This window comes from Bos javanicus, chromosome 21 (genome assembly GCF_032452875.1).
Source record: "Bos javanicus breed banteng chromosome 21, ARS-OSU_banteng_1.0, whole genome shotgun sequence".
NCBI lineage: Eukaryota > Metazoa > Chordata > Mammalia > Artiodactyla > Bovidae > Bos > Bos javanicus.
This window is the reverse complement of record NC_083888.1, coordinates 16540581-16567928: the sequence shown is the minus strand read 5'-3', so window position 1 is coordinate 16567928 and position 27348 is coordinate 16540581. Positions and strand designations below refer to the sequence as shown.

At 44.1% G+C, this 27348-nt stretch overlaps 1 protein-coding gene across 1 annotated transcript in view; it reads right to left on the bottom strand.

The window, feature by feature from the left end:
* AGBL1 (AGBL carboxypeptidase 1) overlaps positions 1-27348 on the bottom strand; it is a 926260-nt gene that overhangs the window by 846534 nt on the left and 52378 nt on the right. The window contains exons 2-4 of the mRNA XM_061394342.1: positions 7746-7809; positions 5194-5340; positions 655-786 (exon numbers count right to left, since the gene is read on the bottom strand). Coding sequence (XP_061250326.1) covers positions 655-786; positions 5194-5340; positions 7746-7809 — 343 coding nt within the window. The remainder of the gene's footprint in view (positions 1-654; positions 787-5193; positions 5341-7745; positions 7810-27348) is intronic.

Here is a 27348-nt window from a genome sequence, read left to right as displayed (position 1 = left end):
AATAGGTTTTTTTCACCTTGTAGTACTGACAGAGAAATGTAGAGTGCTAAAACAAGTAGCTCCCAAGGGAAAACATTATGGACCTCTCATTTCAAGAACTGATTCAAGAGTTCTCCATGGACACTGACATAGAGAACACATTTATGACACGGGGTAGGGGTACGGGGGGAGGAGAGGGTGGCATGTACAGAGAGAGTAACATAGAAACATACATCATCATATGTAAAATAGATAGCCAATGGGAATTTGCTGTATGTCTCAGGGAACTCAAACCAGGGCTCTGAAACAGCCTAGAGGGGTGGGATGGGGAGGGAGGTGGGAGGGAGGTTCAAGAGGGAGGGGACATATTGTATACCTATGACTTATTCATGCTGATGTTTGGCAGAAACCAACACAATACTGTAAAGCAATTATCCTTCAATTAAAAATAAATAAAAGGAAAAAAAAAAAGAGTTTTCCACAGCTGAGGAGGAGACAAATAACTTCTCACCTCTACAGTCTCTAGAATGTGAAGATCCTCATGGTTTATTTATCTTGTTGGGATTACATCTGTCCTCCACCCAAGCCCTCCTTCCAACCATACTCCCAAATGGTTTCCAGGTGCTCCAGTCCAGATCTGGAAGCCCTCCAGAGAGCCACAGTTGAGTTGCTTACCACTAGAGGCGAACACACGCAGAGCCCAGAGACAGTGGAGGAGGTTCTGGCTGTGGCATAGGTTTTTCCTGGCCAGAATCAATGTCACATCAAGTGCTTCCAATTCCAGTGCCTTCTGTCCAAACTTTTTATCTGTGAACACATATCAATCCATCTTTGTTGTGTTGCACATTAATTCTGACAGTTGTATACTACATGGGGGAGAGGACAGTAAAGACGGTAGAGGGAAGAGGATTGTCATGGAAATGAGACTTTTCAGATCTAGTAGAAAATGCTAATAAATATGTCTCCATTAGAACCAGATGGCTCCAAAGAGCCCATCAAGGGTACTCATATGGTCCATTATTCTTCAAGTATTATTTACATGTGCCTTGTGGGTTGTATGACTCTTATCCCCTGTATGTAAGAATGCTTCTGGTTGTTCTCAAACATGAGCTAGATGTTAGTTGGGTATAAATTTATTTCTCTAAGACAGTTTTAGAATCAAGGATACTCAAGTGACATAACTTGGGCTTCCCTGGTGGCTCAGTGGTGAAGAATCTGCCTGCATTGCAGGACATGTGGGTTTGAGCCCCAGGTTGGGAAGATTCCCTGGAGAAGGAAATGGCAACCCACTCCAGTATTATTGCCTGGAGAATCCCCATAGACAGAGGAGCCTGGCAGGCTATAATCCAGTGAGTTGCAAAGAGTCAGACACAACTTAGCAACTAAACAACAAGTTACATAAATTCAAATGTAATGTGTGGACCTTGATTGGATCCTTCCCTGAGCATGTCTGTAAAAGGCACGCTGAGAACATTTTAGAGAAACTAGAATGAATATAAATATGCATGTCTTGTTAATTTGCTAGATTTGTGATTCTGGTATTGTGATTATATAAGAAAATGTCTCTCTTCAAAAAATTCACTCAAAAGTGTGTAGGAGTAAAATGCTATCTCTAATTTTCCTTAGAATATTTCAAACAAACATAAATAGATTAAGGAAATATGATAAAATGTTAACAATGGTTTGATCTGAGGGATAGGTATATAAGAGGTCATCATTCTATATGATAGAGGACTTTAAAATAAAAGGTGAAAACATAATTTCAGAAAATAAAATTTTCTCCCCAGATTTCTTGAAAATATTGATCAAAATAAACCTGATATTCAGACTTGTGGGTGAGTCATTATTATTTTAATAATAGTGAATAAGCATAAGAAATAAATAGAAAGTACTTTTTATTCTATGCACTTGGTTTTCACAGGATAACAAATGACTATGCCACCTGTCACATTTATCTCTGTGCTTTCCCAAGTGCAATGCCCAAGCCACGTTTATGTTAGCAAGAACACGGTCACTATCAGATTCATCACAGGGAGAAATGAGTAAAACAGGTAACATCCTAAACCTCAGTTACCAATATTTATCTCTGGACCAAAGGACACCAGCAAAGAGACTGTGACTGAACTCATATGACCCATTCCCTTTATCAGAAAAGAAAGATATCCGTTCATGAGCAGCCAATCTCATTGCTGTTCTGTTCAGCTCAGCCCCTGACAGCTTGAATGCTAACATCTAGGATTACAGTCTTTGATGGCAGAAGGTGTGGTGATGTAATTATGGCAATGGTAATATCAGGGTCTATAACTTGAAAATCACTTCTCTGATTCATCTCTTTCTCCTATAAAACCTACATGACTCTTATTTGCCAAGCCTCTGACCCTACATGCTAAGCAGGTGACATACAACCTTGCTTAATCCTTACAGCAAATGACCCAAGAATTATATACTGAGACCCATTTTGTCGATGAGAGCCCAATGGTAACTTGCCCAAGGTCACATTGCTAATAAGCATCAAGCCAGGGATTCCCTGGTGGCTTATATGGTAAAGAATCCACTTCAAATGCAGGAGATCCAGGTTCAATCCCTGGATCGGAAAGATTCCCAGGAGAAGAGAGTGGCAACTCACTCCAGTATTCTTTCCTGGAGGATTCCATGAACAGAGGAACCTGGCGGGCTACAGCCCAAGGGGTGACAAGAGCCAGACCCAACTAACGACTAACACTTTCACTTTCAAGCCTAAAACCCAAGTCTGAGTCCCCAGCCTCTGCTATTTAGGGTGTATATCATGTTTCTTCTGTCTTCCTGGAGTTCACTTAGCCCACTCTTTGTTTCATTGACTTCTTCTCATCCTTCAAGATTAGGCTCAAATGTCACCTCTCTCTGTCAACACCATCTTAGAGGAACATCACCCTTTCTTTTCCTTCCAGTTACTACCTAGTTATTTATCACCATCTGCTATTATCTAGCTAATTATGTACTTCCTGCCCTTCCCCACTTGAATGTAATTCCCACAAGAGCAGACCCCCTTATCTGTCTTGGTGACAGTGGCACTCCCATGGCCCTAGAACAGTGCACAGCCCTGGGACATACACAGTCAACATCTGCTGAGTGATCAGTAGGTGATTTCTATGTGTTTTGTCTGGAACGTGACCCTGCAGGTGCTGGCTGATGCCTGGGTCTCAGTCATTGTTTGCGAAATGTTGAAGGGACTCAAAGCAGAATTCGAAGCGTTGAAAGGAAGGAGTACCCCCAGAGCCCTGTGCCCTCAGCGGCTGCTGCCTTCACAACATTCAGAGGAACTGAGCTTCTTGATTGTGGTCTGCGTAAAGTGTTCATGTTAGTTGCTCAGTCATGTCTGACTCTTTGTGACCCCACAGACTGTAGCCCACCAGGCTCCTCCGTCCATGGAATTCTCTAGGCGAGAACACTGGAGTGGGTAGCCATTCCCTTCTCCAGGGGATCTTCCCGACCCACAGATGGAAGCCGTCTCCTGCATTGCAGCCAGATTCTTTACCATCTGAGCCACCAGGGAAGAAGCCCTGTGGTCTAAGACTGCACACAATTAGAGCTTAACTGTTATGACTAATTTGTAACATTTGCATGCAGCCTGGGTGCCCAGGCTTTTTCAACCGTGCTCCAAATGGTCCTAGGGTTTTAGGGAGGTGTTTCAGGGTCTTCCATGTGAAAAGAGAAATGGACGTGGAGCATAAGTGGAAAGAATTCTAAAGCCCCATCTCCTCTTCAACCAGGGAAGCACCACTTCTACATGACTTATTTGGGTTTCTCTAGTAGCTCAGTTGGTAAAGAATCTGCCTGCAGTGCAGGAGACCAGGGTTCAATCCCTGGGTTGGGAAGATCCCCTGGAGGAAGAAATGGAAAACCACTTCAGTATCCTTGCCTGGAAAATCCCATAGACAGAGGACCCTGGTGGGCTGCAGTCCATGGGGTCACAAAGAGTTGAGCACGACTGAGCAACTAACATTATACACTTTATCACTAGTGAGTTGAAAACTGTCCTTCCAGGAAAAGAGGGGTGGGATGAATTGGGAGATTGAGATTAATGTATATGTGCTATCGATGCTAGGTATAAAATAGATTAAAATGAGAACCTACTGTATGGCACAGGGAACTCTACTCAATGCTCTGTGGTGACCTAAATGGGAAGGAAAGCCAAAAAAAAAGGCAATATATGTATACATATAGCTAATTCACTTTGCTACAGAGTAGAAACTAACACAACATTGTAAAGCAACTATATTCTAATAAAAAATTGTTTTAAGCAATGGCTTAGTCATGTCCAACTACCCCATGGACTGTAGTCCACCAGGCTCCTCTGTCTATGGAATTCTCTAGGCAAGAATACTGGAGCAGGTTGCCATTTCCTTCTTCAGGGGATCTTCTCAACCCAGGGATTGAACACCAATATCCTGGATTGCAGGCAGATTCTTTACTGTCTGAGGCACCAGGGAAGTACTTAATAAACTTAACAAATGATTTTTTTTTTAAATTTAATGAAAAAAAAAAAAACTGGCTCCCCAAAAGTCATGTCTGCCTGGAACCTTAGAATGTTCTGTTATTTGGAAACAGTCTCTGCAGACTTAATTACTTAAGTAAGGTCGTACATATTTGAGTATGCCCTAAACATAATGAGGATTTAGGGAGGGCTTCTTTGGTGGCCCAGTGGTTAAGAATTCGCCTGCCAATGTGAGAGACATGGGTTTGATCCCTGCTCTAGGAAGATTCCACATACCACGGAGCAACTAAGCCCATGCACCACAACTACTGAGCCCGAGCACCTAGAGCCCACGCTCTGCAACAAGAAAAGCCACTGCAATGAGAAGCCCATACACTGTAACTGCAGAATAGCCCCCTCTTGCTGCAACTAGAGAAAAAAACCTGCACAGCACAAAGACCCAGTGCAGCCAAAAATAAATAAATAAAGTTTAAAAATAAAGTGATTGAAAACCTCCTTGGAATATCTCCCCTCCATCCTCCACACGTCTCATGCCCCAGGTAGTCCACTCCTGCTCTGGGTCCAGTCCTGAGCCCCCAGGTACCTGGGATGTGCTCGCCTGTGGGGCAGGTCCTGCCATCATCACCGAGGTGTCTAGACCTGCTTCCTCTCTGTTCTCCCATAAAAGCTTCCCCAATCGTTCCCATGATAACAACCCCAGATACCCTTCCAGCCATCCTTGGGTCTGGGGGCGTGGGTACCTCGGAGGCCAACTTTGGCCAGCAGCCGGAAGAGCGGCAGGAGGATGACATAGTCCGGAGAGGCCGTCCTGGCCGTGTCCACCAGGGTCCGCAGAAGGGCTTCACTCCCACCCTTGCTGATCATGTATCGGATCCTCCGGTCTGTGCCTGAGGGGGCAAGCAGAGGGGCCCTGAGTCTCACATAACTACCCTCCTGTCCTTGGAGCAGGAAGCAGATCTCACAGCTAGAGACTGAGCAAGCGTTGATTCATCTCATCTCAGAGACAGTAAGTGTGGAGTGTGGAGTTCATGAAGCATCTTGTGTAAAGTTGTGCTATTAGGTAAGGGGCCAGGGGTAGGGGTGACGGGTGAGAAATGGAGAAATAATGAAATATTTGAGAACTTGCAGCAGGTATAATAAACGGAGCCTAAACTCTCCTTTCCTAAGACTCTATGAAGTCAGTGTATGTGGGTACTTGTGTTGCATGTATTTGTTGTTTAGTCACTAAGTTGTGTCCAACTCTTTGCGACCTCATGGACTATAGCCCGCGAGGCTGCTCTGCCTGTGGGGATTCTCCATGCAAGAATACTGGAGTGGGTTGCCATTTCCTTCTCCAGAGCATCTTCCCGACCCAGGAATCAAACTCATGTCTCATGCGTCTCCTGCATTGGCAGAAAGATTGTTTATGACTGAGAAACCTGGGAAGCCCTGTTATCACATGTAAAGAAATATGCATGTAGGCTGATGTACAAAGTTATGACCAAGCTAGACAGTATATTAAAAAGCAGAGACATTACTTCGCCAACAAAGGTCTATCTAATCAAGGCTATGGTTTTTCCAGTAGTCATGTATGGATGTGAGAGTTGGACTGTAAAGAAAGCTGAGCACCGAAGAATTGATGCTTTTGAACTGTGGTGTTGGAAAAGACTCTTGAAAGTCCATTGGACTGCAAGGAGATCCAACCAGTCCGTCCTAAAGGAAATCAGTCCTGAGTGTTCATTGGAGGGACTGTTGTTGAAGCTGAAACTCCAATACTTTGGCCGCCTGATGTGGAGAGCTGATTCATTTGCAAAGACCCTGATGCTGGGAAAGATTGAGGGCTAGAGGAGAAGGGGATGAGAGAGCATGAGATGGTTGGATGGCATCACCGACTCAATGGACATGGGTTTGGGTGGACTCCGGGAGTTGGTGATGGAGAGGGAGGCCTGGTGTGCTGCGGTTCATGGGGTTGCAAAGAGTCGGACACGTCTGAGCAATTGAACTGAACTGATAATCATATACTTGAATAAAGTGAGAATATCAGTATCCCTCAGCTATTAGGTTTAAATAATCTCTTAATAGAAGAAAGTTTAGTTTGATAGCTTATCTAGAATAATTTCATGAGTGGTATTAATGATTATTTTGTGCTGGCCTTCAGTAACTGATGTGAGGGACATATGGAAACAAGCAGAGTAATCCTTTGAGAAACAAACACCTAATAATATACCTAGGGAGTTTTGAAGAAGGTCTGGACTAAGGTAAAATATGTTGGTCTTTCTACCTTAGAGTAGTTTTAAAGAAGGACCTCCCCCATCTTACCCCAGGATAAGCCAAAAGGCAGTGGTTACGTTTCATCTTGGAAGGGGACTCACATGATTCTCCATGCTCTTGAACCAAGGTGGTCAACAGGGTAGGAGATTATAATCAAAGAAGACTCTCTGATTTTTCATCCTCTACTAAAGGGGCAATAATCAGTACCTATTTCAGAAAGAGAACTCTGTGGTTTCATTCTAAGAGTTCCAGACACCACTGGACAAACCGAAGTCAGAACTATCCCAGAGAACAAATGGGCTTCACCTCCAGAGGGTACCTGATGCAGAAGAAGAGGTGTCACCCTGCCACTGGAGCGCAGCACAGCCTGAGGGTAAACCTTGATACGAGTGGACCCTTCCTTCTGAAACTGTAACCTGAGGGTCTGGGGCTTTGGAGCGACGTTCACTGTAGTATTTCTGTTTGGTACGAATATGTCTTTCTAATGCAACATGGCTGGCTTCATAGAAGTGAAAGCTAAGTGAATGCTGGAATGCTCAAGAAGCTGTGTTTTCCAAGAACTTCAGGTGGAAAAGAGCTGATAGAAGTGGGACCCAGTTGACTCAGTTGATGCCACTGTAGTGACTTCTGTCCATTTATCCCTCAAAATATAATGGCTGACCACACTGCTAAGTCTAGCTCCTGCCTCGTCTTCCTGTCTCCACTTGACTTACGTGAGAGAGCTGCCGACACCTGGCTCTCTAAATGGGCCATGATGAGGGAAGAGGGGGAGGCGAGAGGTCAAACCACTGAGGGCTGGAAGTCCTTGGCCCCAGAGATGAGATGTCACAGAATAGCCACCCAGAGTCTAAATGCCTCCTAAATTTGGGCCACTGTAGGGCAGGTGACATGATTGAAAAGCCCAAAATACATCCATCTTATGGTGACTTTGTCTCGCACAGAAAACTTGGAGCAAACCCCAGGCCACACAGTCTCTTGGGAGACATGGCATCTGCATGCCCCCACGTCCGCCACAGGAGGAGTGAGGTCATGACCTACTCACCAACTGAAAGCAGATCTCCGAGGAGCTGGAGGATGGCCAGGATGGACTCCCGGTCTGAGGAGTTCTACAATGAAAGCAGATAGCCATCTTTAAGAAGAAAGGTGAGGGTATAGCCAACTAAGGAGAACTGTAGGGAGGTTTCTTAAAAAACTAAAAGTAGAACTACCATAAAACCCAGAAATCCCACTCCTGGGCATATATCCAGAAAAGATGAAAACCCTAATTTGAAATGATAAATGCATCCCAATGTTCATTGCAGCACTATTTATAAAAGACAAGACACAGAAGCAACCTAAATGTCCACTGACAGATGAATCGCTAAATAAGATGTGGTGCATGCCGGCATACTCAGCCGCTTCAGTCGTGTCTGACTCTTTGCAACCCTATGGACTTCAGTCTGCCAGGCTTCTCTGTCCATAGGATTCTCCAGGCAATATACTGGAATGGGTTGCTATGCCCTCCTCCAAGGGATTTTCCTGACCCAGGTGTCAAACCTGCATCTCCCAAGTTGCCTACGTTGCAGGCAGATTCTTTACCACTCAGCCACAGGGGAAGACCAAAGAAGATGTCACACATATATACAATGGAATATCACTCAAGCATTAAAAATAAAGAAATAATGACATTTGTAGCAACATGGTGGATCTAGAGATCGTCATACCAAGCGAAATATATCAGAGAAAGACAAATACCATATGATATCACTTACATGTAGAATCTTTTAAAATGACACAAATAAACTTATTGACAAAATAGAAACAGAGTCACAGATATAGAAAACAAACTCATGGTTACCAAAGGGGAAAGGTGGGTGGCGGGGAGATAAATTGGGAGTTTGGGATTGACACATACATACCACTATATATAAAACAGGTAATCAACAAGGACCTACTGTATAGCACAGGGAACTCTACTCAATATTCTCTAATAAGCTAAATGGGAAAATAATTTGAAAAAGAATAGATGCACGTGTATATGTAACTGAATCACTTTGCCGTATACCTGAAACTAACACAACATTATAAATCAACTATGCATGCTAATAGCTTCAGCCACGTCTGACTCTATGCAACTCTATGGACTATAACTCACTAGGTTCCTCCGTCCATGGGATTCTCCAGGCAAGAATACTGGAGTGGGTTGCCATTCCCTCCTCTAGGGGATCTTCCCTGCCCAGGGATCAAACCCACATCTCTTAAATCTCCTACATTGGCAGTTGGGTTCTTTACCACTAGCACCACCTGGTAAGCCCATACATCAAGTATACTGTAATAGAAAATAAAAATTTTAAAAGGAAAGAAGGCAGAAGAAGGGAGGTGGCATGGTCAAGGGTATGCATGGGAATGGCAGCTTCCTTCTGCCGAGAAGGACTTTCTACAATAAGGAATGGCTGAAGGGAGACTCCCATGGTGGTCTGGTGGTTCAGAATTCACCTTCCAATGCCAGGGACTCGAATTAGATTCCTGGTCTGGAAACTAAGATCCCACATGCCTCAGGGCAACTAAGCCCATGCACAAGTAGAGAGAGGACCACCTGCCACAATTAAGACCCACAGCCAAATAAATAAATATTTTTTAAAAAAACAAATCGTTGCATGGTTGCTCCTTAAATAAAAACTGAAAAGGACTCACTGAGTGAAGCATCTCAGGGGCTCTATCTCCATATTTAGCCTTCAGAAACTGGCAACATCAGCAAAATGGGCAAAAGAAAACACTGATAGTTCAGGCAGAAACGGCAAATGAAAAGGGGCTTTGTGGGCCAAGGTAGCAAAGCCTTTGCTAATTTCAGGAGGCTTAGATTATTGTTCAATCCAGGACAGAGAGCAGAAACAGAAATCCACTAACATGTTCACATGGAAAGACTTCCCTGACTCACAAGGATGAAGTGTTGTTTCCTTAAGAGACACCTGGGGTAGCAACAAATCTCATGACATAGTTCTGTGGGGTATTTGCAATCCTTGACACTCTCCCCTTTGTTACACGGGAGAGAACACCGAGACTCAGAGGGAGGGAGGGCTTAATCAAGACCTCTGTGGTGATCCACAATGCCAACGCCAGAGTACAGCCCAGGCCAGGCTCCCAACAACCAGGCCAGTGTCATTGCATGGTAATATGTTAATTTTCTAGCTCTCAAGCACTTCTTTACCTATAAGTTGCAAGTTTGCACCCATAAATAGCACCTCTCCAAAGCCCCCACTCTCCAACCCCTCGTAAGCATCATTCTATTACACTCTCTGTTGCTGCAAGTTCAGCTTTTTTAGATTCCATATATCAGTGGTATCACACGGTATTCATCTTTCTCTGACTTATCTCACTAAACCTAATGCCTTCAAGGTCCATCTGTGTTGCTGCAAATGGCAGGATATTCTTTTTCTTGTGGCTGAATAATATTCCACTGTATGTATATACATCTTCTTTATCCATTCATCTGTTGAGGGACACTTAGGTTGCTTCCATATCTTGGCTGTTATGAAAAATGCTCCAGTGGACACGGGTGTGCAGATGTCTCTTCCAGATACTGCTTTCAAATCTTTTGAATATAAAGCCAGGAGTCTTATCTTACACCACTCACAAAAATTAACTCGAAATAGGTCAAAGACTTAAATCTAGGACTTGAAATCATGAAACTCCCAAAGAAATCACAGGAGAAAAAAAAAAAATCTCTGACATTAGTGTTGGCAATGTTCTCTTTGGTAAGACACCAAAAGCACGTGCAATGAGATTAAAATAAACAAATGAGACTACATTAGACTGAAGAGCTTTTGCTCAACCAGGGAAACAATCAACAAAGAAACGTCAACAGAATGGGAGGAAATACTCACACACGATGGGCTTCCCTGGTGGCTCAGCGGTAAAGAATCCACCTGCCAATGCGGGAGACACTGGATCGATCCCTGGGTTGGGAAGATCCCCTGGAGGAGGGCATAGCAACCCACTCCAGTATTCTTACCTGAGAAATCCCATGGACAGAGAAGCCTGGCGGGCTATAGTCCGTGGGGTCGTAAAGAGTCGGACATGACTTAGTGGCTAAATAACAACAATTAAGATATTTTTTTTAATTTATTGGAGTATAGTTGCTTTACAATGTTGTGTTAGTTTCTGCTGTACAGCAGTGAATTAGCCATGCTGTTAAGTTGCTTCAGTCGTGTCCGACTCTGTGCAATCCCGTAGATGGCTGCCCACCAGGCTCCTCTGTCCCTGGGATTCTCCAGGCAAGAACACTGGAGTGGGTTGCCATTTCCTCCTCCAATGCATGAAAGTGAAAAGTGAAAGTGAAGTCACTCAGTCGTGTCCGACTCTTAGCGACCCCATGGACTGCAGCCTACCAGGCTCCTCCACCGTGGGATTTTCCAGGAAAGAGTACTGGAGTGGGGTGCCATTGACTTCTCCATATACATATATCCTCTCTTTTTTGGATTTCCTTCCCATTTAGGTCACCACTGAACACTGATAAGATACTCTTGTAAAGGTACGCTTTTATACACCAAACAAGGCAAAAAAAAAAAAGGTCCATTATGGACAAAATGCCCAAACTTAATACTTTAACTCATCTTCCAGGTGATGAGACACCTGGGGTTCCCTAGACATTTGAGGTTTATACACTTACCAAGGAAAAGACTTGGATTTGCTCTGGGAGCTTCTCCACAGGGAGCTGAGCCTAAAGAAGGCAGCCTCAGCATCACTTTTCTGATGCCTCCTATCACAGCTGCCCTGGACGCTAACAGAAGGCATCATTCTTTGAGTCCCCTCCAACAAATGTCATGCACAGCTGTGCTCCGTGTCAGTGTTCCCTGTCCTCTCCCACCCTTTGGTCTCCCAAAATCTGGGAACAAGAACCAAGGATTAGGGAAGCCACTGATATATCATCCCAGGGAATTTGCTAGTCTTCGGTTCTGGTACCAGTTCCATTGTAGGAGAGGTTCCCCTACATCCACAAACAATACTCTGGACACCATCAGGTTGTCCTACAGTTCATCTCCATTCTGACGCTATCTACCCAGAGATAACATCAGATCCCAGAGGCTGAGGGGTCAGTCCTACAAGATCGCCCACCCCCACTTCAGACTCCAGTGGCAAGTCCAGGTTGTGACCCTTCCTTCTGGCCAACATATTTGTTATAAATCAGGGGTTCCAGTGAGCTCCTCTAATTCAGGGTGTCAATCACAAATCTAGGTTGTTAATCTGTCCTTCCAGTTCACTGGCAATAAATTAAAGATTCCCATAACCGACCTCCTCCTTGGGTGTGATTAATTTGTTAAATCCTCTCCCCGAACTCAGAGAAACATTTCACTTTCTGGATTGCTAGTTTATTGTAAAACAGTATAACTCAGGAACAGCCAGATGTAAGAGATGCCCAGGGCAAGGTCCGGGGGACTGGCACAGAGCTCACACGCCTTCTCCGGAAGTATCACTCTCCCAGCTCCTCCACCTGTTCACCAACCTGGAGGCTCTCTAAACTTCATCTCTCAAGTTTCCTGTTTTCTTTCTTTTTTAATTTTGGGGGGAGAGGCACACCAACAGTATGTGGGATCTTAGTGTTCCGAACCTATGCCCTTGCCTTGAAATGTGGAGTCTTAACCCCTGGACTGTCAAGGTAGTTCTGCTATCCTTACATAGTCTATAGATTCAACTTCTGGCTCTTCTACCTTCCCTGGAGGTAAAGGGGACTTGCGGTGTCCTGGGGAGCCAGGAAGTCAGACTGAAAGTCCCAACCCTCCAACCACATGGTCAGTTCTCCTGACAGTCAGCTTTCCATTCATAGATGTGGTCCAAAAGTCAACCCATTAACTTAACAAAAGACAAGTTTATTGCTCTCATTATATTCCAAGGGTTTGGGGAGCTCTGTGCCAGAAACAGGAGGAAGACCAAATATCTATTTCTTATATAAATCACAAAATATCCAGCCCTTTGAAAATGGACCCAAAGATGGCTGATGGTAAAAAAAAAAAAAAAAGTCCCTTCTCTGCAATGAATGATGTGTCTGGATCCACCAGCAGAAACCCCCATAACTGCTCTTCTTTCTGAAAAGAGGGAGGGGGATAAGCCATAAAAGCAAGGCTGGGCAATATCGTGTAACTTGGTATAAATGCAGGATTCATCAGTTAACTGTGAATAATGAGCAAAAAGGAAAACAAGAGAGGCAACAGGGTGATGAGAAAGGAGCAAAGAGAAAAGGGAGAGAGGAAAACTAATAAAGTGGAAACTGATTGAAGAGGGATAAAAAGATCCATGTTTAATTTCCTTTCATTCAATTATTCATGCATTCGTCCCACAAATGCTCCCTGGAAATCATGCATGTTCCAGTCACTGGGCTGGGATACAAACAGATGGGAACACATTCAGCCTTCACAGGGCTCCAGGCCTGGCTGAGACGAACAGCTGGCAAACAGTTAGGACCCAGGATGGTTAAGGACTGTGACAAAGGTAAATGTGGATGCTAGAAGAATTCAGGGACGGTGTGTGTAACCCAGCCAGGTCCATGAGTGATACATCTGGGAAATCGGGCAGAAGCGGGGCAGGAGTGATGCTGAAAGCCCAGCTGCTCTGCACACGGGTGCTGAATCATATCTCAGAGACAAGTTTTGAGTGAAGTAGAAGAGGATAGATTTACTGCTTTGCCAGGCAAAGGGGGACACAGTGAGCTAATGCCCTCAAAACCATGTGTTTCCAACTTTGGGAAGATAGTGAGGAGTTTTATAACCGTTGTTCAAGGAGGCTGTGATCACTCATGGGCATTCTTCTGATGGGCTGACAGTGAGGTAAGCAGGAGTCAGCATCAGCAGCCTTCGGGTCCAACCAGTCTGGGGTCTACATGCTTGTGGGCCACCTGTCATCACCAATCATTAACTTCTCCGACCTGGAGGGGCTTTCAGTATCTGCGTGCATGCTAAGTCACTTAGTTATGTTTGACTCTCTGTGACCCTATGGCCTGTAGCCCACTGTCCATAGGCTCCTCCATCCATGGATTCTCCAAGCAAGAATACTGGAGTGGGTTGTCATTTCCTCCTCCAGGGGATCTTGCTGACTCAGGGATAGAACCCACATCTCTCACATCTCTTGCAGTGGCAGGCAGTTCTTTACCACGAGTGCCACTTGGGAAGCTCTTCAGTATCTGCAAAGAGCTCAAAGATATTGTTGTGTGTATCCCTTGATGGGGTAACAGGGCCTTGCCCCAAGGTGGCTCTTGACTGTTTGTTTCTCCCTGGTCTCGCATCCCCTCCCTTCCCTCATTAACAACTGCTTGAATCTGTCCCTTGGGACTCAGGGAAGGTCATGGAGGATAAATGAAAGCTGTTTCCTGTAATCAAAGAAATGGGAGACACAGTAAGGCCTTGTGCCTGGGAGCCCCACAGGGCCCTGCACCATATCAAGGGGAATGTTCCAGCTGTGTCACAGCCCTACTTACTCAGAGGGAAGCATGACAGAGTGTGGCAACCTTGGAGGATGAAGCTGCTTCCAGGATGAAGCAGATGGTGAAAGGAATTGTGAGTCTGTGGACAAGAACTAGGTCTCACTCATTTCTGCATTCCTGTGTCCTGAGGTGTAATAGATAATCGGTATATTTTATTGGATCCATTTATCCAGCTAAGAGATTGCCCACTTTTAGTTCAATGCCCACTAATGCTCCCTGAGAACAAGCACTCTCTCCTAGGCTTCTGCTGTACCTTCCAGCAGGGAGATAGATCTGGGTGTACAGAATCTACTAAATCACCGCCCCTAAATTGGTTTGACCTGTGGCCAACACAGTTGGCTGCACACACTCCAGTCGTTCTTCTATAATTGCTTCCCAGAAAATCCCATTTGTTTCAAGCCCGGGGCAGCAGCCTGCTGATGAAAGATACATACTCTACTTGTCCCCTCCCTGGGGAATGGGCCACAGTTCACCTCTTCTGTCTTTCTCCTTTTCCAATGGTTGGTTAAGATGTGAGTATGATCCCAGATAGGGGCTTACCCTGGTGTCTCAGCGGCAAAGAACCTGCCTGCAACTGCATGAGAATTTCTGCAATACAAGGGACGTGGGTTCGATCCCTGGGTGGGGAAGATCCCATGGAGCAGGAAACAGCAACCCACTCCAGTATTCTTGCCTGGGAAATCCCTTGGACAGAGGAGTCTCGTGGGCTATAGTCCATGGGGTCAAAAAGAGTCAGACATGATTTAGGGACTAAACCACCACACCACCATGAGGGCAGATCTGGGTAAGGAAACTCAAATAGAAGTCGACTGAGAGATTCCAGAAAAGATTATCCTCCAAGATTTAAAAAGAGAAACCATGAAAAGCAAAAACAAAGCAACAAGACAAACACTCTATTTCCTATTTGGGGCACCGCTGTCTGAGGACACAACCCTGGGTCACTGGTGACGTTGTTAAGCTGTGAACCAACTCTATAAAACCACCGACCTGTAGACTTTCACGGTTGTTCGGTTGCTCGGCTGTGTCCGATCTGCGAGCCCAGGACTGCAGCACGCCAGGTCTCCCTGTCCTTTGTAGACTTTCAGGCACATGAAATGGTAAGCATCCTCACTCATAAAAGCTATTTTCAATCAGGTAGTTTGTCACGAAGAGGGAGAAAAGAACATTTTTACACCTCTGCTTGTCCTCTTCCAAATCATGAGTTAATAAACAGGAAAGGAATTGATTTCACAGACTACAGCCAGCCGCGGAGAATCCTGCCATTCCACCGGTACTAAGAGACAGTGCGGTCGTACAGATGCTTAGTTCGTAATGTTCTCGCTCAGCTCTGAGCTAGAATGAATCAGCACAATATTGTTTTCCTTTAAGTAAAAATTATGGCTATCAGCGGAGGGAAAAAACACGCCACAAAATCTCCACTGGCATTAATATATGCACTGCTATATTTACCAATAAATATTTTACACTATTTAGAAGAATAACACAAAACCATTATCTCACCCACAGTAATAATAAATGAGCAATTAAAGAAGGCAGGATGCGACATGCCTCCATTTTCCTTTAATGATCCTTTTAAATGAATCATTGAGTAATTCCCTGTTGTTTAAGACTTTCCTATTAAAAAAAAAAAAAAAAACGGATTTGCCAAGCTTTCTAGTAGAGGCAGGCAGCTGAAAGAACAAACACTGTCTTTCACAGTCTGTGGGGTTTTGAACTACAATTTTCTCAAATACTGTTTTGAATTTGTTGCTCACTTGCTTTGAAATATTTGTCTCCCTGTTGCCTTCCTCCTCCTGACTCTCCATGAAGATATAAGACCCTTCACATCGCTCAGCTTCAGGAGTTCCTCTCCATCCACTCCCCCAACCCCAATACCATGTATATTGGCCTCAAAGGACCAGTCACTGTGCCCCAAGCCCATCATAGGCTCCTATGCCTTCAAAGTTTTGCTCACATTGCTTCTACTGATGGAGTATTATTTCTCCTTGTGAAGAACATGAAACCTACTTGTATTTAGCCCATGAAACCTACTTGTACTTAGCCTATGAAACCTACTTGTACTTAGCCCATGAGACCTACCTGTATTTAGCCCATGAAACCTACTTGTATTTCAATTCCAAGCTCAAGTTCCCTTTCTACAGTTTTTCCGCATTACCTACCTTCCTGGCACTCATTACTCAAAACTGCCACATGTCTGCATACGTTGGGCACCGTACAACTGCCAGGCATGCCATTTGCAAGGACTACCACATAATCAATGCCCTCTAAAGTGGGATGGTGCAGTGGCCCAGCCCGTCCAAGAACAGAATTATTTGCTCTAAATATTTGATTTCTCACAATCCACTTTGCCCCTCCTTTTATTAGAATTCTAACTAAATCCTGGTTATTTTCTTGCCTCTGTGTTTTGGTTGTCTATTGCAGGGGTAACAAACCACCCTGATGCCTATTGAATTAAAGCAATAGCCTTTACATTTTCTCTCTTGATTTTGTGGACAGGGAATTTGGGCAGGGCTTAACTGGGAGAGTCTTCTACTTCCCAAGGTGTTAACTACGGTCTCTGGGTGGCATTCAGCTGGCAAATGAATGACTGGTCTGGAGGGTCTATGATGGCTTCATTTGTGTGTCTGATACCTTGGCACTGATGGCTTCTGTTTGGCAGGCTGAAGGACTGGGCTTATTGTGGACTATGAACCAGAATGCCTTCATGCGGCCTTTCCAACATGTTAGTCTTAAGCAACTTGGACTTCTTACACGGCGGATCAAGCATCCCAAGAGAACTGAGTAGACGTTGCAAGGCCTCTTTTGGCTTAGCCTCAGTTTAACCATCACCTCTGCCACATCCTATTGGCCAGTCAGGTTACCGATGATAGCCCAGATTTGAGTGGATGGAATTAATCTCTACCTCTCAACTGGAGGAGTAGAAAAAAATTGAAGCAATTTTTAATCTCCCACACTCTCCTTAGACTTAAGCTCCTCCAGAACAAGTATTTTACCTCATTCCCCATTGGGGTCCTCAGGTTCTAGTGTGGCATCTTACACAAAGTAGGTATTCAGTAAACATTCCGAATGTTATAAAATGGGAAGAGATAGGATGGAAAGGAATAGAATGGAATGGCTTGGGAACGGATGGGATGAATGGGATAAAATGGAATGGGATATAATGGAATGGAATGAAATGGAAACTTAATATGAAATCTGCCAGAGCCTTGCTATCCTATTCTCTTTGATGACAGGATTTACCTCAAAGCATATTCCAGTGAGAACATCCTTACACAAATTTATGACAAGCTATAAAGATCAACTTTTCTATGAATCCAGCAACCGAACAAACAATTATAGGCTGCCTAGTATCAGTTCAGTTCAGTTCAGTCGCTCAGTCGTGTCCAACTCTTTGCGACCCCATGAATTGCAGCACGCCAGGACTCCCTGTCCATCACCAACTCCCGGAGTTCACTCAGACTCACATCCATCGAGTCAGTGATGCCATCCAGGATGCCTATTATGGTGCTAGTGGTTAAGAACCCACCTGCCAATGCAAGACACACACACACCCTAGGATCCCCCTGGAGGAAGGCATGGCAACCCACTCTAGTATTCTTGCCTGGAGAAGCCCATGGACAGAGAAGCCTGGCGGGCTACAGTCCATGGGATCACCAAGAGTTGGACACGACTGACGTGATGCAGCATTATGTGCCAAGAACTGTGTTAATAAATAGGGAACATCAATATCACCCCAGCCAATGTGGAGGGAAAAGAAGTATCCCATGCCTCTTTCTGAAATTTTCTCAAGTCTACACCCAACTTTACTGAACAGAGGGGAAAAAAGGCCATCCCAATCCCATTTTCTGTAACACCCCTGATATCACAGAAATAGAGTGCTTACACTCTGCTACTCTGTTCCCACAGATGGAAAGAATAAGCCCATGAAATTTTAATTCTTGATCTCTAGAGAATAAGACAGAACCTCTTCCAAATTCATGAGCCAAGAGCACAGGACACAGCTCATAGCCCAAGAAAACCATATTGCCAAAAATAAATTTGTTCTTCGGTCACGCAGTTTGAACACTCACTAGAAATGGTCCATTGGCTAAAGAAAAGATATTATTAAATTTGGAGCTGGTAATGAGTGATAAAAGAGGGTACTGATCACAAACTTCAATGACTGAAAATGATTATTATACCAGAAATGGTGACCAATAGCTTTCTGTCTTCACACAAGAAGAAACAGGAAGAAGTTGCATAGTTAGAAGTTTAGTTGGGGCAGAAGGAAAAACTTCCTTTCAGGGCTGAGACGAGTTCAAAAGAGGGAGAGTTGTTTTAAATGAGTATGGACTGAAATATCTACGAAAGTGTGAAAGAGTTAGTTGCTCGATCATGTCCAACTCTTTGTGACCCCATGGACTGTAGCCCCAGGGACTGAACACAGGTCTCTGGCATTGCAGGTAGATTCTTTACTGTCTGAGCCACCAGATGGTTATGAAATAGTTTTTATTTATTTATTTATTTAAATTGGAGGATAATTACACATTGTGATGGTTTTTGCCATAAATCAACATGAATCGACCATAGGCATACACGTGTCCCCTCCACCCTGAGCCCCCCACCCACCCACCTCCCTCCCCACCCCATCCCTCCAGGCTGTCACACAGCACTGGCTTTGGGTGCCCTGCTTCATACATCAAACTCCCACTGGTTATTTATTTTACATATAATAATGTATATATGTAGCTTCAGTGCTATTCTTTCAAATCATCCCACCTTGTCCTTAGTTCTAATGAGGTGGATGAACCTAGAACCTACTATATGGAGTGAATTAAATCACAAAGAGAAAGACAAATATCATATACTAACACATATGTATGGAATCTAGAAAGATGGAACCAATGATCCTACATGCAGGGAAACAAAGGAGACACAGATGTAAAGAAATGAGAGTTTTCTCAATATGATAGCTGTTGGGCTGGAAATAGCAAAAAAAAAAAAATAAGAAGCTTGCCATAATTACAGAAGCTGGGTGATGTGGTTTTATAATATTAAAAAATAAACATCATTCCAAAATAGAATAAAGTGAAATGGTATGTAATGTTTTCTGTCTTAGGAGGACTCTTGAGAATGAACAAGTCATACAGAGGGCAGTAAGTCCAAAAGAGAAAAACAAATATACTATATTAAATTCATATATGTGGAATCCAGAAAAACTGTGTACATGATCTTATTTGCAAAGCAGAATCATAGACACAGGTGTAGAGAACAAATGTCTGGATGCCCAGGGAGAAAGGAGGGGATGGAAAGAATCGGGAGATTGGGACGGACACATATACACTATTGAGACTATGTATAAAATAGATAACTAGTGGGGATCTACTGTGCAGCACAGGAAACTGTTTAATGCACTGTGGTGACCTGAATGGGAAGGAAGTCCAAAAGGGAGGGACTTACGTACATTTAAGTGTATACATACGTATATATACGTACATGTATCCATATAGCTGATTCACTTTGCTGTGCAGTAGGAACTAACACCGGAGAAGGCAGTGGCACCCACTCCAGTACTCTTGCCTGGAGAATCCCATGGATGGGGGAGCCTGGTGGGCTACAGTCCATGGGGTCGCTAAGAGTCGGACACGACTGAGCGACTTCACTTTCACTTTTCACTTTCATGCATTGGAGAAGGAAATGGCAACCCACTCCAGTGTTCTTGCCTGGAGAATCCCAGGGATGGGGGAGCCTGGTGGGCTGCCGTCTGTGGGGTCGCACAGAGTCGGACACAACTGACGCAACTTAGCAGCAGCGGCAGTAGGAACTAACACACCATTGTAAAGCAACTGTACTCCATTTAAAATTAGTTTTTTTTAATTTAAAAATACTTCACTACCAGTAAAAGAATGAACAATCCCACTAGTATCTTTCCTCATAATTCTTGGGCTCCAGAATTTGACAAATGCCCTAGTCATATATTGGGTCTTACAAAATTAATTGTTAAGAATACAGTGAAGAGGAACTAAAGGGCCTCTTGATGAAAATGAAAGAGGAGAGTGAAAAAGCTGGCTTGAAACTCAACATTCAAAAAATGAAGATTATGGCATCTAGTCCCATTATTTCATGGCAAATAGGAGGGGAAACAGTGGAAACAGTGACAGACTTTATTTTCTCAGGCTTCAAAATTACTGCAGATGGTAACTGCAGCCATGAAATTAAAAGATGCTTGCTCCTTGGAAGAAAAGCTATGACCAACCTAGACAGCATATTAAAAAGAAGAGACATTACTTTCCCAACAAAGCTATGGCTTTTCCAGTAGTCATGTATGAATGTAAGAGTTGGACCATAAAGAAGGCTAAGCACCAAAGAACTGAAGCTTTTGAACAGCAGTGCTGGAGAAGACTCTTGAGGGTCCCTTGGACTGCAAGGAGATCCAACCAGTCAATCCTAAAGGAAATCAGTCCTGAATATTCATTGGAAGGACTGATGCTGAAGCTGAAGCTCCAATATTTTGGCCACCCAATTTGAAGAACTGACTCATTGGAAAAGACCCTGATGCTGGGAAAGATTGAAGGCAGGAGGAGAAGGGGATGACAGAGAATGAGATGGTTAGATGAGATCACCAACTCAATGGACATAAGTTCAAGCAAGCTCCAGGAAATGACAGACAGGGAAGTCTGGCGTGCTGCAGTCCATGGGGTTACAAAAGCAACTGACCAACAACAAAGAATACCAATGTTCTCCCTTCTAAGTAAAGGGGCATACATGGTTCAGCCTCTGGTAAAGTTAGAAGGTGGTCTATTTTTTATTTGGCAAATATTGTCAGGTACTTACTTTGTACCAGGTACTGGGTTAGGTGCCAGGAATAACACTGATAGCATAAATACACACAGTCCCTGCCCTCATCAAACTTTCAAGCCAGTTAGAAAGGCAGATAGCTAAATAGTCACCCAAGGAAATGCAGAGTTGCAACTGAGGATAAATACCCAAGTGTATTTTGTCATGTGGCCATAAAAGAAGGTTATTCAATGTGAATCAGTACAGGATTTCCTTAAGAAATAACACACTTATTTGCAAAGTGGAAATAGAAACACAGATGTATGGATACTAAAGGGAGAAAGAGTGTGGTGGGATGAAGTGGGAGATTGGGATTGACATACATACACTATTGATACTACGTATAAAATAGATAACTAAAGAGGGCTTCCCAGTGGTGCTGGTGGTAAGGAACCACTTTACCTGCCGTTGCAGGTAGACATAAGAGATATGGGTTCGATCCTTGTGTCGGGAAGATCCCCTGGAGGAGGGCACAGCAACCAATTCCAATATTCTTGCCTGGAGAATCCCATGGACAGAGGAGCTTGGCAGGCTGTAGTCCATAGGGTTGCAAAAAGTTGGACACAACTGAAGGGACTTCGCATGCACATGCAATGAGAACCCACTGTATAGAACAGGGAATCCTGCTCATTGCTCTGTGGTGACCTAAATGGGAAGGAAATCAAAACAGAGGGAATATATGGATAGGTATAGCTGGCTCACTTTGCTGTATAGCAGAAACCAGCACAACATTGTAAAGCCACTATGCTCCAATAAAAAAAATAATAATAAAATTTTCCGTTTCTTTTTAAAAAAACAAGTAGCACTTCAGCTTAGAGTGAAAGAATTTAGCTAGCATTAACTAGGAGAAAATTGGAGGGCAGAATGCTGAGGACGAAACCAGGCAAATGAGAGTAGTGTAGAGTTATATAGCTGGTAGAAACATGCAAAGATAAGGGAGATAAAGAAGGGCAGTGAAGTTAGGGTAGAGAAAGGGACAGGGGTGTTTGAAGCATGTACCTCTAATTCAAATAGACCTTGGTCACCAAAACCTTTGTACAACTTACTCTCTTTGCTACATTATTGGACTAATCACTGAACCCAGCTCAAGGATACAATTGGGTGAGAAATACCGTAATGGATGCAAAACACTTAGCTCTCTGCCTAAGTCACAATAGATGTTCGATTGGCTATTGGGGAATAAACATGGCCATGAGCATGCCTAACAAAAGGTGAGTCGTCTAAAAACAGATCTGAAGATCTTTAGAAATGCATCTTCCTGGATCAATTTTACACCCAGATCACGATGTTTTCAATTTAGCAGGATACTCTTAAGGAGGAGAGAAAAATAACCAAAACAAGTGAAAATGGTGAGGTTGTGTCCTCTGAAAAGAGACCGTTTATAATCCTACGCTTTGTCTATGTCCAGCACATTTATTGCCGCTTGGTAAACAGTAAAGACTCTGAGTCATAATCGTTACAACAGCAATCAACAGCATCACACCCTTGAGATGTTCTCTGATTTCTTTTAAATGACAATCAGCGGAAAGCAGACTTGTCTCCATTTCTAGGAAGGCTGTGAAGTCGCTCCAGAACACAGTTGACAAACAACAGCACAAAACTTGCAAGTTAGAATTAAGGCTCGCTGAAAAGAAGTGCCAAATTGTTTTCAGCTTTTCTGAATGGATTCTAAACAGAGCCAGTAAATAACATGTCCAGGTGCCTGTCACCCAGTGTTCAGTACCAAAGTGGAGGATGCGAGTGCTGCCTTCCTGTTCAATCAGCAGCTGCCACCCACTACCTTGATCCTCTCTGAATCCATCGACCTCCCAAGCACACAGGGAAGACTAAAAGCACTGGGACAGGGAGGCTTCATTCTGCCACTGAAAGGCCCCAGAACCAAGCAGTTTCCAAAACCACAAAGAAGAAGCCCTTTTCTGGGTTGTTCCACCCAGCTAGTTCTTAGCCAGCTGGTCTAAAGCAGTCACGAAGCAACAAAAGTTTGACTCGGGTGTCCTCATGTCTCCCATTTCAGGGACCCCATCATTTTGTGGTTTTGCTCCACCACTTGGCTGCTCTCTAACCTAGTCTTAGACCTTCCCCAACCCACTCTGAAAAGCTGCTTTTCAGAGGTATTCTGTACTTTGAGGGTTAAAAACTAGGCATCAGGTTATGAACTGACATCCCACATAGCCCATAACGGGGGCTTCCCAGGTGGCGCAGGGGTAAAGAATCCACCTGCCAGTGCAGGAGATGCAGGAGACTCAGGTTCGACCCCTGGGTCAGGAAGATCGCCTGAAGTAGGCTATGGAACCTACTCCAGTACTTTTGCCTGGAAAATTCCATGGACAGAGGAGCCTGGCAATTACAGTCCATGGGGTTGCAAAGAGTCAGACACAACGGCGCACACACACACACACACAGCCCACAGTACTACAAATATTACCACCGAGTGCCCACTTGGCTTCGGATATCACTTACTCCTTAATCCTGAAAACTGTCTTGCACCTTGCATGCCGGATCTTAGTTCCCTGACCAGGGACCAAACCCATGGCCCCTGCAGTTCTGCAGTGCTTGCTACCTCTGAGTCCTAACCACTGGACCACTGGATTGCCTGAAATCGTCTTGCAATTTTGATATTTTTATTCCTACTGTACTAGTGAGGAGACCTCGGCCAAAGGAATAATTTCCTTGATAGCAAGAGTAACCTTTCTTCCTATTTTCTGAGTTGAGTTTTGAAAGCTACTAAATTTGAAAAAAAAAAAATCACTTTCAAAGTAACTAATGTTTCTTTAGTGGAAACTCTCTGATTCTAGAGAACAAACTGACAATTTTAAAACATGCCTATAAATGCTTTATCATACCTACGACCAAGAGGCGGGCTTCCCTCATAGCTCAATTGGTAAAGAATCTGCCTACAACGCAGGAGACCCAGGTTCAATCCCTGTAAGGAAGATTCCCTGGAGAAGGAAATGGCAACCCACTCCAGTATCCTTGCCTGGAGAATCCCGTGGACAGAAGAGCCTGGCGGGTTACAGTCAATGGGGGTCGCAAGAGTTGGACATGACTTAGCAACTAAAGAGAGAGAAAGACTAAGAGGTAGAATCTATGGCCCATATTCTTGAATCTTGGCCAAGTGACCCCCTTATTACCAATAAGGTAGCAGTTCTTATTGGTACCAATAAGGACTGTAGCAGAAGTGACTTCCACTTAACTTCCACGGCTAAGCCATAAAAAGTGATGAAACTCTACTTAGGTCACTGGGATCTTGCATCTGGGGCCCTGACCCGCCATGCGCAAGTACTGGATCCCCTAAAGCAGCCATGATGTGAAGATGCCCACACTACATTCACCTCCCATTGTTGTTATTTAATCACCAAATTGTGTCTGACCCTTTGCAATCCCATGGACTATAGCCCATCAGTTCCTCTGTCCATGGGATTTCCCAGGCAAGAATAAAGGAGTCGGTTGTCATTTTCTTCCCCAGGGGAATCTTCCCAATCCAGGGATTAAAACCCTGTGTCTCTTGCATTGGCAGATGGATTCTTTACAACTGAGCCACCAGGGAAGCTGTGATAGACAGCCCCAATTTGAGCAGCTCCATAGGGATCACTCAGCATCAGCTGTGACCCATAGCAGCAAGAAATCTTGGCTATCCAGATCAGCTGAACCTTCAGATAATTGCATCCCCAGATGGCTTCCAATACAACACACAACAGACACCAACCAAGAACTACCCTGCCGAGTCCCTTCCAAACTGTGAGAAAAATGAAATGTTTGCTTTAAGCCACTGATATTGGGGTCATTCGTTATGCAGTAATAGTAACTGAAATATAAACCCATCTCAAAAGTAGATCTATTAAAAAATGCATTGAAAGTTTGATTTCCAAAAACCAGAATTTGGAACGCATGACAGTAAAAGAAAATGAGAAGGACCTAGACCTTTTAAACTCTGAAATATCACAAAGATTTTAGGAGCTTATTTCATTGGTTTTTGTGAGAGACCACGTGACAGCACAGAAAACGTCAGATGAGACAGTAGACCCACTCTTCACCCAACTCTTCCTTTACAACTTTAGAGACATCGTTTACCTTCTCTAGCCTTTACTTGCTTTCCTCATTCTTCAACTAAGAGAACAAGAAGAGATGGCTTCTCAGGTCCCTCCCAACTTTATGACCCTGTGGCATTTGATGAGGTCAGACTGGGCCAAAGAGAAGATCTTCAGGCTAACAAACAGGTTAACTTTCTAGTTTGGGCGCTGTAGGCCAAGAGTGGCTGCTTAAACATGGATCAGACTGAAAATGAGAGATGAGAGAGTGAGAGATGGCATCTGTTAATTTTCTGGAAACACGCTCAAGGGTCTCAGAGGACAGATATGCCCTTGGAGACCTCAAGCAGTGCATGATGCTCTCTCAAAGATATCCCTCAAGATCCAGAGTAATCCAGAAAGAGGCCAGTGTTAACTTCAGGTCCAGGATCCCTGCTCTTGCCACTCCTGTGTGTGCCCTCCCTCCCACGACCTCTCCTCACCTTTGTGAACTTAAGGCAGCACTCTGCCATTTTAAAAAAACAGCTCTTACATTTGGCATTTTTCCCAGGGAGAGATTCTTTCCCTTTCAGTTCACGGATGCCGACGTCCGGGTGATGATGAATCCCAACACTTATCTCCCATTTTCACACTTTTCTTCTAATGCCTTTCTGGCCACCCTGCCCATTCTCTCTCAAAACCTTCCACTCTGCCAACTATTTTCTCTAAAGGATTTGCCAATGAATTAGCTTACACTAAGGTCTGGTTTCTCAAACTCGATACTATTGATACTTGGGGCCAGATAATTATTTGTTGAGGTGAAGATGGAGTGCCGACTTATGCTGTAGGATTTTTTTTGTTTGTTTAGATTTATGTATTTATCTATGGCTGCTCTGGGTCTTTGCTGCTGTACGTGGGCTTTCTCTAGTTGCACCAGGTGGGGACCCCTCTCTAGTTGCGGTGTGCAGGCTTCGTAATGCGGTGGTTTCTCTTGCTGCACAGCATGGGCTCTAGGGCGCACAGGTTCAATAGCTGTGGTGCATGGGTTTAGCCATCTCTTGGCATGTGGGATCTTCCTGGACCAGGGATCAAGCCCATGTCCCCTGCATTGGCAGGTAGATTCTTTAACACTGAGCCACCAGAGAAGCCCTCTTTTTTTTTTTCAGTTTTAAGTGAGGTTCATAACAACAAGAGATAAAGGGTTTTTAACAAACACAGTAACAAATGGACATCTGATTGGTAGGAAACATTATCCTGTACACATCATAATTTTTTGTGTATCCTCAAAATACATAGCATTTACAGAGAGAACCACTGTTGTACAGCACAAGAGTATCTGAAGAGGCTAAATCAGAGTCAGGCTGTTTAACAGACACATTTTTTATATATATACTCTAAATGAAAACAGATTGAACTTTTGAGCTGGTAGGGTAGAAGGCAACTCTGCCAGCATGGCAGTTACAGCCCCCACTTTAGTCACATTTCCACCGTCCCATTTGCATGCATGACACATTAACAGTATCTAAAGGTAAATGAGCGTTCTCTGGTGGCTGAGTGGTAAAGAATCTGCCTGCCAATGCAGGAGTCACGGGTTCGATCCCTGGTATGGGAAACTTCCACATGCCGAGAAGTGAGAAGGTAACAGGTAGGAAGGCCAGAAGTCCCCAAGTGGCAGGAGGAAATAAACTGCAAGTGGTAAACATTTTTTTTTCTTCCCTTCACTGTAGATGAAACTGGTTCTGTCTGTGACGACTGCCTATGACGACTAACCTTTTTTTTTTTTTCCTTTTCTCAAACGTTGGGCTAATAATGGATCAACAAACCAGTATTTGTGTCAATTGTTTATGGCCAGGGATGACACACCTCATGCCATCCTATCTCAGAAATGCATATTGTGGGAGAGGGGCCTGGTGAAACTCCCTCAGCCTTGAGGTGTCTCTCTTATCTGATTAGCAGCTCACTAACAGACATAAAATGCCTTGCTAAAAACTAGCAAAGGGGCCTTCTTTCTGTCCCCTTCTGATGTCTATGTCAAAAGCTTTCCCTATCTCTATTACACTTTAATAAAAACTCTGCTGCACAAAAAGCTCCAAGTAGTCAAGCCTCGTCTCTGACCCCAGATGGAAATCCTCTCCTCCGGAGGTCACGAATCCCGGAGTAACACACGGCTTGCAGAAGCAACTGAGACCGTGTGCCACAACTACTGAGCCCCCACGCCCTAGAGCCTGTGCTCCCCAACAAGGGAAGTCACCACAGTGAGAAGCCCTCACCCTGCAATGAAGAGCAGCTCCCGCTCGCTGCAACCAGAGAAGCGTAAATGACACACTTTCTGGCAACCACAGCCATTGTTATGAACACGTTGCTCAAAT